This window comes from Globicephala melas, chromosome 7 (genome assembly GCF_963455315.2).
Source record: "Globicephala melas chromosome 7, mGloMel1.2, whole genome shotgun sequence".
Taxonomy (NCBI): Eukaryota; Metazoa; Chordata; class Mammalia; order Artiodactyla; family Delphinidae; genus Globicephala; species Globicephala melas.
In genome coordinates this window covers 21877436-21893957 of record NC_083320.1, presented here as the reverse complement: position 1 = coordinate 21893957, position 16522 = coordinate 21877436, and the positions used below count along the sequence as shown (strand labels likewise).

At 39.0% G+C, this 16522-nt stretch overlaps 1 protein-coding gene across 1 annotated transcript in view; it reads right to left on the bottom strand.

Annotated features, from left to right (window-relative positions):
• Window positions 1–16522, bottom strand: part of FN1 (fibronectin 1) — a 66933-nt gene that overhangs the window by 13132 nt on the left and 37279 nt on the right. The window contains exons 23-35 of the mRNA XM_060302643.2: window positions 15882–16073; window positions 14369–14641; window positions 13071–13253; window positions 10842–10931; window positions 8496–8765; window positions 7450–7566; window positions 6614–6778; window positions 5930–6085; window positions 5135–5248; window positions 4040–4309; window positions 2683–2870; window positions 1745–1832; window positions 713–889 (exon numbers count right to left, since the gene is read on the bottom strand). Coding sequence (XP_060158626.1) covers window positions 713–889; window positions 1745–1832; window positions 2683–2870; window positions 4040–4309; window positions 5135–5248; window positions 5930–6085; window positions 6614–6778; window positions 7450–7566; window positions 8496–8765; window positions 10842–10931; window positions 13071–13253; window positions 14369–14641; window positions 15882–16073 — 2283 coding nt within the window. The remainder of the gene's footprint in view (window positions 1–712; window positions 890–1744; window positions 1833–2682; window positions 2871–4039; window positions 4310–5134; window positions 5249–5929; window positions 6086–6613; window positions 6779–7449; window positions 7567–8495; window positions 8766–10841; window positions 10932–13070; window positions 13254–14368; window positions 14642–15881; window positions 16074–16522) is intronic.

Genomic DNA, 16522 nt, shown 5'->3' with positions numbered 1-16522 from the left:
TGCAATTTTCATGGTTCCTCCTATCATTGCCTGTTTATACAGACCAAGGAAGTGGTTCACATTTGAACAATAAATTAGAGCATGGTATGGGTGTTAACTGCTCATGAGAAGGACATCTCAAAAGAAAGGCACAGATGCACAAAAAGACACTGGCTAAAATAAATTTTAAAATCCCAAAATGCTGTTAGAAGTGACTATCTTGGTGATAGGGGTGAGCACCTGCTGACTGTGTTTTATCAGATGGTCATTGGTTGGGAACTGGAATCAGAATTTTCAATCTCAAAAAGACCTAAATTGACCCAGATATTGAACATTATCTGACAACAACTTTGATCTCTATGAAGTAGTGTCGTTTGCTTTTTCAAATTTAATTCTGCTTTATAATCTACGTGAATGTTAAGAAGTAGACACTATCACTGAGTTTCTTTTGGCTCTCAAGCATTATGTATATATATATTTTTTCCCATAAGAGAGGGTTCATTGATGAAAGATCTCTGATGAATGGGACTTATGCCATTCCTCTGGCAAACATTAGACAAAACCAGGCGTTCACAGGACAAAATGTTTTGATCATGGGATGAAAATACGTTGTAAAAAATAGAGCTGGGTTATCATAAAACACTGAAGATAAATTTAATCACTGTAAGTGGTAGAAAGACTAATAAGCTAATTTATGTTGTGAATGGCAGTTATCAAATGTGAGCTCCCGGACCTGTGATGGTGTAGCTTCTGACATCTGGCTTGATGGTTCTCTGAATCGGAGTCTGGCCGTTGGCTGGGATGGCATCGACTTGGAAGCCGGTGATCGTCTCAGTCTTGGTTCTCCAGCTAATGGTGATGGTGGTCTCAGTAGCATCTGTCACACGGGCCCTTCTTGGAGGGCTGACATCTGCACAGGATGACAGCCAGAGATTAGTGCCTGGCTGGCTCATATAGGTAAGGTTTCGATATTTTAAAACGTTTCTTTATTCTATACAAATACATCAATTTCTACACATGACTAATAATGTATAGATTTTCTCCTGTGGCGTCGAGAGAAAAAGCAGACAGTAATTAGGAAACATGAAAATATTCACCTCGTGTACTATTTTTTTTAAGAACTGAAAAGCTTTACAAGTACTGTCAGTGGTTCCCAAGGCTGGCTTTCTATATCTACAAATACCTCAGTGAGTGTTAAAATTATTGTTATTATAATATAAAATATGTGTAATAATATAAGGAAGGTATATATATAATAATGTATTGCTAGTATTTTCTCATTCTTATATAGATTCATATTTTTTTCTCAACAGGTGCAACGCCATCCCTATTTCATAGAAGAGAAGTCTTTGACACTTTACGTGATTTCTGAGAAAGAATAACTGTGGGTTATTGTTATGGCAGAAAACTAGAACCCGGGCCCAGTACTGTCCAACCCTTACTGCACTGTTAGATACAACAGAAGCCAACGCGTCCTCCTCAAACTTAACTCTATGAAAACAAATTCTAACCAGTAGAACATAACCTAGGTGTTAGTCGTAGTTTACTGCACCGACTCTAGCACATCATGAAGTGACTGCACGTACGCGCCAGTAGACCACTTTCTGGAGAGGCACAGGAGGCAACAGTAGTAACTGGGAAAGCAAATCTATTTCCAAACTGGGAATCATCCCACTGTTCACTTAGTGATCTAGAAAGCATTTGCCATTCTTTAATTTTTGTTTATCCAGAACGTTTTTTGACACTAAAAAGTTTGATTACTCACTCTCCAGAGTCGTGACGACCCCCTGAGCTGGTCTGCTTGTCAAAGTGTCCTTTAGAGCATAGACGCTCACTTCGTATTTAGTGGCCACCTAGAAAGAAGGGCGCAGTAAGCTTTAGCAATGTGATCTTCTGAAGCCCAGGAATTTTCACTCCAGCGTTAGAAAAAATGCAATGGTTAGAAAAGAAAAAGTAAGCTAGCAAAACCCGCAGAACTGTAAGTTCCTATATTAATTTCCTTCCTACACTGACAAGATATTTAATTACATGAATTAAAAAATGCACCTGGGGTTAAGCCCAAGTAAGCCATAACTTACATATTTATGCTAAGCTGATACAAAATGAGGAAAATGGTATTAGCCTGTTTTTCTCTTTGATGATCTGACAGGTGCAAATCATGAATTTTTCTGATCATAGAGAGGCAAAGAGAATAGTCTATCTCTGAACCCTCTTTCTGTAGTTTCTCCTGGAATTGGCCTTATGTTAAGAAGGAGAACAATTTCCTAGGTTCCTGGCTAGCTTTCTGTATGCACATCTAGAAGGATTAAAAATGACTTAAGGAAGGTAGTATCAGGCTGGGTTGGTAAAAACTGGAGAATATTCCTTGCAAAGGTAACAGGGCTGAGAAAAAGCATAACTAAAGTAGATTTATGCATTCAGCCTATGGATATATAAATTGCCCCCCCTTCACACACAATACAACATTTTAAAATAAACAGAATACACTTAAAGAGCTATGCAACATCCAATGCTGCTCATAAAATTCTGTCCCTGATAGCTTAGGTCAACACAAAGTAATTCTACTTGATACAAAATTATGATAAATTTAATTTGACGGCAGAGGCAAAGAACACAGATTTATTATATTATATTTCCACCACCTTCAACTGTGTAAGAAATGACCTACTTCTTTAGTCCAATGAGAAAAAGGACACTTCTTACCATGAGTCCTGATACAACCACAGATGAGCTATCGGGAGCAAGGTTGATTTCCTTCATTGGTCCGGTCTTCTCCTTAGGGGTCACTCGCACTCGATATCCAGTGAGCTGAACATTGGGTGCCGTCCACTGGGCGGCCAGGCTGGTTGGTGAAACCTGAGTGAACTTCAGGTTGGTTGGTGCAGGAATGGCTGTCAGGATGGTCATTGGTTAGAGGTTATTTTACAGTAAATGGGGAAAGGGGGAAAATAAAGTGACTTCCGAGAAGTAGATAGGTTGTACTTGTTTGGTTGGGTGGGTACCCTAGTCAAGCAAAGATTCAGTACAAGAAAGGACAAAAGGGGGTGCAAAATGAAGAAAACGTTTGCTGAAAAATATGTGTTTTTTATCCAGCAGTGCTCAGAATCACTGGAAGCACTTGGGTAAATGCCAAAACTCTGAGACTTAAGGTTTTAGCAGTTGGTTTTTTTGCTTTCCCTTAATAAATTAAAGTCAAATTGGCTTATTGGCCATTAGGATTGATCTTTCCATTTCTATGGAAAGATGAGCAGTAGCCCCTTTCTGACAGAAATTATCTTTGTATGGAAAACCATCTCACAGAGTATTTCATCCCTCCAAAGACAGAATTATGATTTTATTCTCTTTGTTTGGACCTCATGGAGGATATCACTGCTAAATTTGAAGTATTCTCTGTGGTGCAGCAGCAGAAGAAAATTGGCTCACAACAGAAGCAGAAAAGAGAAGCAAAGAGCAATAATATAGATTGTCACCTCCAGGGTTTATGCTGTCACGAGGAGACATCTTTAGCATTCCACTCTGCTTTAGAAATAAAGCATGAGAGTTTAAAGAAGGTGGAAAGCATTTGCCCTATCAACTGTTTCCTATGTGTCTGATTCTCAATCCTTTTAGCAAATTATACACCTAGCACATTATCTCTAACCAGAGAAGGAAGGTCTTACCCACGTGTTCTCAGAATCCTGCTGCTATGAAATGGCCCAGTTTGGGTTCCTTAGGATGCCAAATTTCTTTCCTTTACATACAATGAGCATAAGTAACCACAGAGAGTCAAGGCTTAGGAAATAATCCACAATTTTCATGTTCTCTTCAAATGTCTCGCTTTATAACCTTGTTTGTAAACCAAGCTACTCCAAAATTTCCTTTCATTAGACTTTATGTAAACGTCACCTACATTTTATTGCTTCTTACTATTCTTCTTTAAAGAGGGTCTTTCCTAATAGACAGGTGGATTTTGGGGGTACCCACTTGCACGGGAATCGATAGCCTGATAAAGTAGAATGCATTCAGCAGGGCATAAAGCCGCTGCTCCCATGAGCACCCAGCAGTGCAATTAACGATATACCTGTGGACTGGGTTCCAATCAGGGGCTGGCTCTCCATATCATCGTGCAAGGCAACCACACTGACTGTGTACTCAGAACCCGGCCTGAGGCCTTGCAGCTCTGCAGTCTCTTCTTCACCATCAGGTGCAGGGAATAGCTCATGGATTCCATCCTCAGGGCTCGAGTAGGTCACCCTGTACCTGGAAACTTGCCCCTGTGGGCTTTCCCAAGCAATTTTGATGGAATCGACATCCACATCAGTGAATGCCAGTCCTTTAGGGCGATCAATGTCTGTTAGGCAAATTAATGGTAAGAGGTTATGTGAAAAGCAAGTTGCGAAATAAGCATTTTTATAACATGCAAAGCAGTTCTGCAGATACCATTTTTCTTTGATGAATTAAATTCCAATTAACCCACTATTAAATGGAAAATTACTTGATCCTTGCTTAAGGCTTTTTCGTTCAGAAAATATTTAATGTCGCATCACTTATTAAAACATAGGTGTACATGAGATGCGGAGATACCCTGCAAAATGTCCCCAAATGAGGATTTATTTATATTCATTTTAAGATATTCTACCAAGATTTGTTTTTGCAATGTGATGTTAGTCTCACAGACCTGGATTTTTTATACCTTGGAAATGGCAAAGTTGATTTTCAATGTTAGATTCAGATTGTTATATTCTTTCTTTAACTCTCCCCCTCCCTCCCCATTGAATATTGTAATGTATGTATATTTAATATAAATATAATATTTACATTAAACGTTGGTCCAGCCACAGTCTGGTCCAGCCACAAATGCTCGAAACATAATAGTTTCATGAGGCACACTTCAATCAACTTTACCATCCAGTTGTAGAAAAGAAGGTGCTAGCAAAATATTTTGTAGATTTGCTATAGGCTAATAAGATTTTGCTGAGGCGATTTGAGCAGGAGAAATTCAAAGCACAGCAACTAACTATGGTAGTTCCACAACCTCTCTCCCTATATGTTCATTCCTTGGCACTGAGAAGGAAAAATGTTTGCAAAGAGCTCAGCTCAAGATACAAACTAGGTATCCAGACACCTAAGCACAAAATCTGACTTTGAACATGGAAAACAGGCACTGGTTACATACTGGTTACTGCTGTCTGAACCAGAGGCTGACTCTCTCCGTTTCGATTCTGAGCGTAGACACTAACCACGTACTCCACTGTGGGCTGCAAGCCTTCAATTGTCATTTCTGTTTGATCTGCAAAGGGAGTGAAAAGAAAAGGCAGCATCTATGTCATTCACTATGACAACCAAGTGACTTGCAGAGTTCGGTAGTAAATGCGTGGTGGCCTGGAATTTTCATTTGCAGAATTAGCATGAAAATATGGAGGAGTCACACATGGATTTCCTCTTGGACAGACACGTTCATTGCTAATACAAATTACCATATTGGAGTGAAGCCACACTAAAGGATAAGCTCTAAAATTGAATATGATGCCACCAACAATGAATGATGCTGCTCTTGAGAAAACGAAAATTAACTGGACTTTAAAATATTGCCTTAGAATCCTAATTTCACAATTACTTTATATGAAAACAAAACCAAGAGCTAAAAGAATCTTTAAAAGTCAGTTAGGCCCATCTCTGTCTTCTTAGTGTGCATGATAAACAAAACCACAAAGATGAACCTAGTAATTCAAGATGTCCACACCATCAAACACTGCTACACATGTAAAAACAGAAATGCACTCATCCTGAAAATTCTACCGTGGAGGGAGCTGTTAACAGCCTTGAGCCCCGAATTCACAAACGGGGAAACTCTGACACGTGATACGAAACTGTATAGTACTCAGAGCCAGGTAGTCATTTATTTAAAAAAGCATATTGTGCGGTCCTACTCTGTTTATCCTGATGTATGTGAGGTGCTGGCTATTCTTACCTGGACCTGCAGTCATTGTTTTCGATGGTCCTGGGCCATTTTTAGGAGTAGTGGTCACTCTGTAACCGGTAACGGGGGAACTTGAAGGCAGCCACCTGACACTAATGCTGTTGTCCTGGACATCAGTCACTTGCATCTGGGATGGTTTGTCAATTTCTACAAATAAAAACCAGGAGAAACCAATGAAGCCCCCGTCCATGGGGACAAGACTAGACAAGTCCTCATCTCCAGTTCTGATACAGATAGAATAATCTCTTACTACTATTAATGACCCCCAGGTGTTTCTTTTGCAGAAACACAGAGAATTTCGGGAGGTGGTACCTGCATCTTGATACTACTGCCTATTTTCAAGATGGCTGCTTCATTCACAAAGAAACTACATTTCCTGTAGATGTTTGCCTCCTTACCTTATTAGCTCATCTCTTCATTCATTAACAAATATTTACTCAACATCCTCTGTCCCTGTCTCTATTATAGGCTCATGGAATACATCCATCAACAAAACAGACAAAAATCCTTGCCCTTGGGGTGCTTCCTTGTATATCTGGCTCAAAACTCTGTAGCTGTTGCTTCATCTTATTAAAAAAGAAAATCAATTCCACAATGAAGAAAATACTTTGGGAGAACATAGTAAAAGCTATCTGAGTAAATGAGCCTGTGTCATCCCAGAAGACGAGTCAGTACCTGTTCGGTAATCAATGGAAATGGGCTTGCTGCTTGCCGGGCTGTCCCCACGGCCAGTGACAGCATAAACGGTGATGGTGTAGTCTGCTCCAGGTTTAAGACCACTGATGGTAGCTGTAGACTTGCTCCCAGGCACAGTGAACTCCTGGACAGGGCTACTTCCTCCTGTTTGAAAAGGGATGAATTTAAAGTGTGAGGGGCTGAGAGACACTTAGGGATTGCTGAGTAACTGAATTAACGTATTGAGAGCAGCTTGTAAGTTACATATTTGCTTATTCCCTTTAAAAAAGTGCTATTAAATAGGGCCTGAACAGAAAGGTCAATTTATTTATGCAGGTAGTAAGCCTTGATGAGTGTGTAAAAATTGAGAGAAAATTGCAGTTCATGCTATTTTAACATTCCAGCTTTAACATGTGGTAGATTAAAATTAGAAAGGGAGAGAAGGTAGTCCTCAACCCAAGGTTGCATATATTGTGGTCTTTTTTCAAAATCTTAATGGAATACATTCATGTTAAATAAAATTTTGAAAATATAGGAAAGGAAAAGGAAGATAAATACAAATCACTTATTATTTCACCACTGATAATACACTTGTGAATTTAAAATCCTTCTTCCTCAGCTCTGTTGTTCCCCTCTAGTATTATACAAACAACTTTTTATCTTGATTTTGCCACCAGTTATGTCATACATTTTTCCCACATACTCTTAGAAAGAAGTCAAGGCTCCAGCGAATGGACTTGTCAAAGCTTCTTTAATTATGTATCCATTGCTGGGCTTTCGTGTTACCCATGACAGAATACTCAATCAGACTGTGAAGTAGCACTTCACTAACGCACCTGTTTCTCCATAGGTGATCCTGTAATATCTCACTGTAACGGCCGGAGCATCCCAGCTGATCAACAGGCTAGTGGGGGTTGCAGCGATGACTTCCAGGTCCCTTGGAACATCAGAAACTAGAAAAACATGGGAAAGTTTTCACATCCGTAACTTTCAAAGGATGCCCAGATCCACCTTTTGCTCATTTTCCGGGTCACTGCCTTTAGGATTCCTTCATATAATAATGTAAGTACTACTCAAAATCAGCAAAATTAAAAATTATGAACAATGCAAGTAAGGGGTGAAGGAGACAATTCAAATCGTGGTGAGATGATTAGTTCAAGTGTATTGGAGAGTTTTCCCCTCAACTTCTTATTTTAAAGAATTTTAAAACCACATAAAAGTGATAAAAATTATATAATGGACACCCATACTCCCTTCCCTTAGGGAAGTTGCCACATTTCCTTGTCTCTCTCTATTTTTCTGTTAATCCATTTGAGACTAAAGTACAAATATGATGATACTTCTCCCCTAAGTACTTAAGCATCTATCTTATAAGAACAAGTACATGATTATATTAAAATAATTTTTAAGAGAACTTTGAAACAGAGTGTTTTCTACATTTTTGAATAAAACTTCAGTTCTTAGAAATGCATAAGTATCTAACTCCGGTGGGAAATTTCTTGAGATAAAGAAATTATCTTCTTTAATATATTCTCATAACCATGATCTATTTTTTTAAGAGATGATGACTCAGGGACTTCCCTTGTGGTCCAGTGGGTAAGACTGCACTCCCCATGCGGGGGACCCGGCTTCGACCCCTGGTAGGGGAACTAGATCCTGCATGCATGCCGCAACTGAGTCTGCATGCCGCAACTAAAAGATCCCACATGCCGCAATGAAGATCCCATGTGCCACAGCTAAGACCCAGCACAGTCAAAATAAATAAATAAATATTTTTTTAAAAAAAGAGAGAGAGATGATGACTCAGACAACACAAAGCTATGTCAGATCACCTGCATAGGAAAGTCCTCTGAGTTTCTTTGCAGACCAGAAAACAAGTTACCTGTTGTTTGCTGGCCAACCAAGGAAGGACTTTCCTCTTTGCCATTAAGAGCGACAATGCTGACCACATAATCTGTGCCCGGATTGAGATTGGTGAGTGTGATAGAATTCCGAGAGGGGGGCACTCGATCCTCGCGAGGTCTTCCACTCATGTGCTCAGGATGATGGCGGATCTTGTAGCCGGTGATGGTAGCTCGAGGAGCAATCCAATGGACAGTGAAAGAGTTGGCAGTGATATCAGAAAAGTCAATGCCAGTTGGGGAATCGAGACCTGTTTTTGCCACCCAGGGGAGGAAGAGATAAAAAGGAAAAAAAAGACACCACCAACTTAGGAAGTGAGGAAGAATGTAAGGAAAAGTAACATCCATCCAGTGTTTCCATCCTTTTCCACTAACACAGTGAATTGCCATGAACCTCAGGTTATGATACACTGATTCTAAGCCACAGATAAATTTCAAAATCATAAACTGACGCTGTTCAAAATGTCCAAAATCATTCTTTTCTTTTTTCTTTTGCTAAGTAATCCAAGTGATTTCCGCATCACATTTGAAGACAGGTGTGTGAGATATTCTGGGAAATGATATATTCAAAGGCTTCAGTGTTCAAGTATTCTATTTCTACCTTATAAGTGTACCTCTCAAAGTAAGGCAAGATCTGCCCACTCTCAGGTTAAGTGTTTGGCTCTTAAAGAAGCTTTCTACACTCAAGAGGGAACTGCTGTGTCAACAGGGTGGTAAGAATGCCAAACAAAAAACTTTCTAAAATGAAAATAAGACGTCATCCTGGACAAATTACAATGCAAGTAATTCCTCATGAATTGAGAATTTTTAGTGCATTGCAGAAAAATTAACAAAAATTTAGAGTTGATCTCAATTCAAATCACTTAACCTCTCTGGGACTTCCAGCAATTTTCATTTTTGTTATAACATTTACTTACTCTATTCAATAATATACTCAAACCAAATTGAGATACCACAGCTTCTTTTTGGAAGCAAGTGGACTATAAGAAATAAATAAATGGCTATATTAAATTACACTTTTTTGAAAGGAAAAAATTAATAGAAGCACTCATATTTAAGAAGGGACATAATATTATGGGATTCTATTCACCTTCTTTTTATAGTAAATGAATATTTCATCAAGTAGAAAAAAGAGATAAACTCGTTGACTTAGTAAAGAGGGAAAATACTTAGATGACAATGACAGTGTTGGGTCAGCCATTAGACAGATCTGCCTAATGAGAAGGGATTTCACCACCTCTCAATAATAGAGATTATGAGATATTATTCTTGGGAGATTTTTTTAAAAAGATAGACAACAAAGTTTCTGGACTAATTTCAGTCCTCCCTGGAAGCAGAGAGTATAATCTTAGTGATTGGAAGTCAGTGTAATAGTTGAATAAGGTGCGTTAATTTCTTTTAATCTATCAATACTTTTTTAATTGAAGCATAGTTGATTTACAGTGTTATCTTAATTTCTGCTGTACAGCAAAGTGACTCAGTTATACATATACATACATTCTCTTTTTTTATATTCTTTTCCATTATGGTTTTTCATAGGTTATTGAATATTCCCTGTGCTATACAGTAGGACCTTGTTGTTCATCCATCCTATATGTAATAGTTTGCATCTGCTAATCCCAAACTCCCAGTCCTTTCCTCCCCACCCTCCTCCCCCATGGCAACCACAAATCTGTTCTCTATGTCTGTTAAGTCTGTTTTTGTTTCGTAGATATGTTCATGTGTCATATTTTAGATTCCACATATGTAATATCATATGGTATTTGTCTTTCTTTTTCTGAGTTACTTCACTTAGTATGATAATCTCTAGGTCCATCCATGTTGCTGCAAATGGCATTATTTTGTTCTTTTTTATGGCTGAGTAGTGTCCAGTGTGTGTGTGTGTGTGTGTATATATATATATATATATATATACACACACACACACACACACGCCACATCTTCTTTATCCATTCATCTGCTGATGCACTTTTAGGTTGTTTCCATGTCTTGGATATTGTGAACAGTGCTGCTATGAGCATAGGAGTGCTCGTATCTTTTTGAATTATAGTTTTGACTGGATATATGCCCAGGAGTGGGATTTCTGGATCATATGGTAATTCTATTGTTAGTTTTCTGAGCAATCTCCATACTGTTTTCCACAGTGGCTGCACCAACTACATTCCCATAAGATGTCGTAATTTTTAAGACCAGTGATCAAAGGTGATGACGAGGTGAAAAGCACTCCCACAAAAATGGAGATGTATTTTCAGAAGTAGCACAGAATTTTGCTCTTTAAAGTCGGTAGGTGAAAGCTACTCAATAAGCACGTTGCCCACATGACTCACCAGTTTTCTGTCTTCCTCTAAGAGGTACGCTCTCATGCTGCTCGTAAACACTGGAGACGCTGACTAAATACTCTGTTCCAGGCAGGAGATCTGAAGAGGCAAGTTGGAATTATTTTTAAAATGTGCTTGAAAGAATGAAAAACGAAAGCACCCTTAGGACTATTTCAACGGATAAAATATCCCAGAGTCCTGTCTTAGAGCCTATTTACACCTAAGTGAGTGTTGCTGCCTGCAGAGGGGCTGTCAGTAGGTGATGAGGAAGGGTCACCTTGCCCTGTAGCATCTCTAAGCCCTGCCCCCAGCTCCACCTGTGTGGGTATGACTCAGCTGCATCCGAAATAAGATGGAGTTGCTGCATGCAGCACAGTAATATTTCTCTCATTCACTTAACGGCACGTCTGTTGAGGGCATGTGATAATGACTGTGGCACTGTGAATATCATTTACCTCTCACAATCACCCTAGCAGGTAGTTTGCTACCTTTTTTTTTTTCTTTTTTAGTTTGCTACTTTTTAAAGCTGCTTTATTGCCAAACAATAAACTGAAAATATTTACAGTGTCTAATTTGACAGATTTTGACAAATGTATACGCTTGTGAAACCATCACCACATTCAAGATAATGAACATATCTATTACCTCCACAAGTTTGGTTTACAATTATCCCCAGTTCCTAATGACAAAACTAAGGCACAGAGAAGTTATTTTTTCGATATATTTGCCCAAGATCACACAGGAGTTGAGCCCTAAGCCAAGACCAGTGGTCTTAACAATTACCCCTTACTGAAAAAGGGTCATACTGATCGGGAGTGATGGGTTCTGTCCTATTAAGGTAAGAACAGAATACTTAAGAGTTGAATATATATATTCCTGGGTCTCCTCTTCTCTCATTCTGAGGTACCAGAAAAGGTACAGAGTAAGGTTTCTAACCATTGAACTCCTACTCAAAAGACCCCCATTCCCCTCTACACCACCTCCCCTTCTGCAGGGGCCCCTGAAGCACCAGACTAGGAGATGGGATGCTTGGACTCCCCTTTCCTCCTTCCTGCTTGGCCAGGGACAATTTACTTAGCCACTGGAGACCTCAGTTGCTTCATCTGTAAAACAAGATAATAATGGCTTCTCTGGAGGAGGGGGGGGGGAAATGGCTACCTTGAGATCTAGAATAGAATCTAGAATAAGATCTTAGAGCATATGAATAACATGTGACAGGTCTATGGCTAAGGTGGGGCAGACAGAGGTCCCGAAGCAGAGCCTTGTGTATTGGGTAATGCTGTAACTACTGATTCCAGAATGCTCCAGAACAGAATCATAGCCCCACTGATAGGCAGACATGAGGATTTCTCGCCCTCAGCCACAGAATTGGAAACCAAGACTATGGTCGTGCTGAGCTGCCTTTCTTTGTATTTCACTCTCTAAAATACGTTTGAAAGATAGAGGATGTTTTCAGACCATCATCTGGTAACGTACCTAAATGTGAACTGTTTTTCCCTTATGTAGAAGCTTTTGCTTTTTGTTCTTATGTGTGTATTTTACTATTACAGTGAAAATAATGAGAAGCAGCATGTGAAACAGCACCATGTTGCAGCCTCCTTTTATTTTCTTTAATAAAAAATATCAATTTCAAAGGGTAGAAACTAGAAACAATTTCCATAAATTGTTGTTGTTTATTTTAGTTTCAGTTATTTTCTAAGTCCTCAGGCTTCAGAGAAATCCTACTAACAGATTCTTTTTGAAGTACAAATTACACTTCTGGCTCTTTCTTCAAATTAGAATCCAGATGTACCCTGAGTGACCAGTCACTGTTTCTAAGTCTTCAAATGCCAAATAGATTACCTGCTGACACTTAAATGAGAATAAGACAGATACCGTGACACTAGTTTCAATCCTCATTTTTTGTCTCGTTAAACACTAAGATTTAGTCATATAATTTCTCTGGGCCCACTTTTATTGTTATGTGCTTATTTGGAAGCAGAACTTGTTTGAAGTCTTTGAACTTCACTGTTGGGGTTTTTCCACTCTGATTTTTAAAAAGTTGTAGATATCAAAGATATATTAAAATAACAACAAACATGACATCTTTCAAAATTTATAGAGCTGCACGTTAGATTTGGAGTCTAGCCTGTAGTTCTGTTGTAGCTGTCTTAATCTTTCTCGCTCCTACGTGAGGACACAATCTCCTCCTTATGTGCTAGCTTAGTATTTATTGAACAAATATACTTGACCGCTTACTTGTTAAGAACACTGCATTGTCTGAAGGAGAAACTGACAATTCTGCAACATCCTCCTCATTTTTCACAGGCGAGTAGCGCACCAGTAAGTTGGTCAATTCAATGGATGGAGGTGGGGCCCAGGTGACACGCATCGTGTCGGGACCAACATTGGTAAATCGCAGGTCAGTGGGAGGAGGGACGGCTGGTTTCAAATAAGAAGGAAGACTAAGTTAATGTCACTTAAAAATTAAAGCTAACAAGAATAGCTGGAAAGGCAAAACCAGTATTTCATGCATAAAGGAAACGAGTCATCATCATGCAAATAGTCTAATCTAAATCATAGTGAACTACCGTTAAAAATAAAACACTACACCCAGTACTGTTAGGCCCCTTTAACCATTCTGCCATTGATATATTTTAAAGGGTCAATTCAATTCACTTTCAAATACATAAAATCCATGTACATGATTAATACAACTGATGATTATTTAATCCCAGGCTGAAGAGGCTTAGCTTGCTACACAGCAAAGAGAAACATAGCAATACTTTCCAAAGATACACATGCACACAGACAAAAACACAAGAGGGTCTTAAATTTCCCTCTGACAGGAATGACTACAGCTACTGCCATAGCTACAATTCCATTCAGTGAATTCTACTTACAAGTGAAAGGGGTTCATGCAAATTGGTTCTCAGCATGTTTCTTACCATGCAGGGCAGAGAACCTTTATAATGTTGCATGCTGGTCCCCAGACTGTGGTTAAAGAGGAGTTTCTTTACCTCACCATGGCAATGAAATCTAGAATGTTCCAAAGTCTCTTTTTCTCCTACCGCAAAAAAAAACCTCCTTCCACTCTACCCTAAATTTCAATCGTTTTTTAGACAGTCACAAAGAAGGAACATGGTAGAGTTTATCAAATAATAGAAAGAAGGGTCTAATGTTACATTTTGGAAGTACATTTCTTCTTATTAAATGGTGCTCATGATACCATTTGGTATTAATGTTAGATTTTTAAAAAATAATTCTAGGTCGGCAAATTCAATTAACTTTTTCCATTTTGTATTTGATAGATCAGATATCTATCTCTGGCTTTACACATCTTCACGGTTTAAATGAAAATGTACTTAAGACTATTGTATATATCTTCATCCAATCAGTTTGGCATACGCATTCCACTCCTTACCAATCGATCCCCCCTCTCTTACTCTTTGGCAAATTGCTGGCTTTTCCCTTGAAACATCCACATTTAACCAGAGTGTCTGGTGGCAGCATGCAACACCATCCATGTCTCAAAAACAGAAGTTTTCAAAATTCACCGGTTTGTTGTGTCAGTGTAGTAGGGGCACTCTCTCCGCCATTAATGAGAGTGATAACGCTGATGTCATAGTCAATGCCAGGCTCCAGCCCTGTAACTGTGTAGTATCCTACTGAGGAGTCCACAAAATCTTCAAAAATAGGGATACCTTCTCCTGCCGCAACTACTGTGATGCGGTACCCAATAATGGTGGAAGAGTTTAGCGGGGTCCACCTCAGGCCGATGCTTGAATCGGTTATATCAACAAAGCTTAGGTCAGTGAGCTGGGGCACCTCTATTGAGTTACAAAGCAAAGGAGGGCAAAGGAAAACAGAGGCAAAAAAGAGGAAAAAATAAAGCAGTGTACATCAGGTTACTAGTGGTAAAACTGATAGTGTTAAAGCAATGATGGTAATATGCTCCATATTATCTGAAAAGACTTTTTAAGCACCATGAATAGTTTCCCTGGGAGAATAAAACAGGTTACAATATTACTTCAGGGATTTTTGTTTGTTTTTTGAAAATCCCCCAAACAGTAAAATTTAAATCTCTCAGGTTCTAAAAATTATAGTCCTGTTTAGGATGTCGAAACCATTCTTAGAACCTAGACGTAATACCTGTAGTAAGTATCAGCAAAGTTTAAAAAAAATCCAAAACTATTTTAGTAGGAAAATAAAACTTTCATGAAGAGGGTTAAAAAAAATTGATTGATGGGTTTTTCTTTTTTTTCCCAGTAGAAAAACTCATGACAACATCACTGTCATAATGCTAATGCATTATGAATGTATGGTATAAAATGTGCCACTCCAAAGCACATTCAGGGGAAAGACAGGCCTGAGTCCAAGGCTACTGTTAATATTTTATTCATTTCATAATCAAAATTATTTAAGAAGCATTAGTAAAAGCATTCCACCAAATAATGCAAAGAACACAATCTGTCCAATGCTTTCATCTGTCACGATTCAATTTTGGACAAACAACAAACCTATCCCTAAATAGGTCTTTTCAATGTTGTCATTCAATCCACAAGAAAGAACACCCTAAAGGTGTGGCCTTTTTTTTTTTTTTTCAATTTTAAAAAAAGAATTTGAAACGGCACGATGAAGAAATGAATGTGTCAACCAAGAGCTATTTCAGTGCTCACATACGGAGACTGTAAGATCAGGCACAAATGTACGGATGGGATGCATTTACCATATTACTTTTCGCCTGTCAGTACTGAGTACAGACACATGACATCATTTTAGTAATAGTTCCACGTGAGCGGACAGTACAGAGTTAATGCCATGGTTGCCACTCCATTGCATACCCATCGAGACAAAGAGCATCCCAGTGAAGCAGAGAGTCAAGCAGTGTTAACAGCAAGCATTTGTCCAAATAGTTGCCTTGACTTCATGGTTCTAGAGAGTGTGGTTCGGAGGTCAGAATTAAATCCCAAACATATTTGACACATTCAACCAACTGAGGATTAAGATGCCAATCCCCACTCTTACTGAAACTGCCACTCTGAGGATAATAGCTTATTTTTCCATTACCTGGCACGATGGTATCAGAGATAGGGACACTTTCCCTGTCATCTTTGACAGTGTAAACACTGACATTGTACTCCAGGCCAGGACTCAGGTTTTCAAAAGTGCAGGAACTCTGATCGGCATGGACCACTTCTTCCAAAGAATAGCCCTGCTGGCCATTTGTAGGGGTGGTGGTAATTCTATAGCCAGTAATGTCTGGAGAAAACAGAAAGGAGGAAGTTACTGCCCAGAATATTTGTGACCCAGAGCCTATTAAACTCAACTCCAACGATGTACCCTCGAAAGGGAATGGGGAGAGGACTCAGCATTTATGTATTGAAGACTCTACCTATTGTCTTTCGGGGCTTACAACAACCCTTTGAGGGAGGTATTAATATCCTCAGTTTAAGAAAATCTTGGAAAGGGGAAATGATTACCAAAAGCTTTTCTGTCTCTAAATTCCATGGTCCTTCTACCACTCTACCCTGTTTTTCTTAATGGATCATTTGCAGGACAGCTGAAGACTATTCTATTTTACCTGCTGGGATGGAATGGCTCTCACCCTTAGGCACATTCCCCAAAGTGGGCTCTCCTAATTTCCAAGGTCTAAACCTATGGGATTTACAGGAAGGGAATAGGAAAGGAGAAAAAGTAAAAAGCAAAAG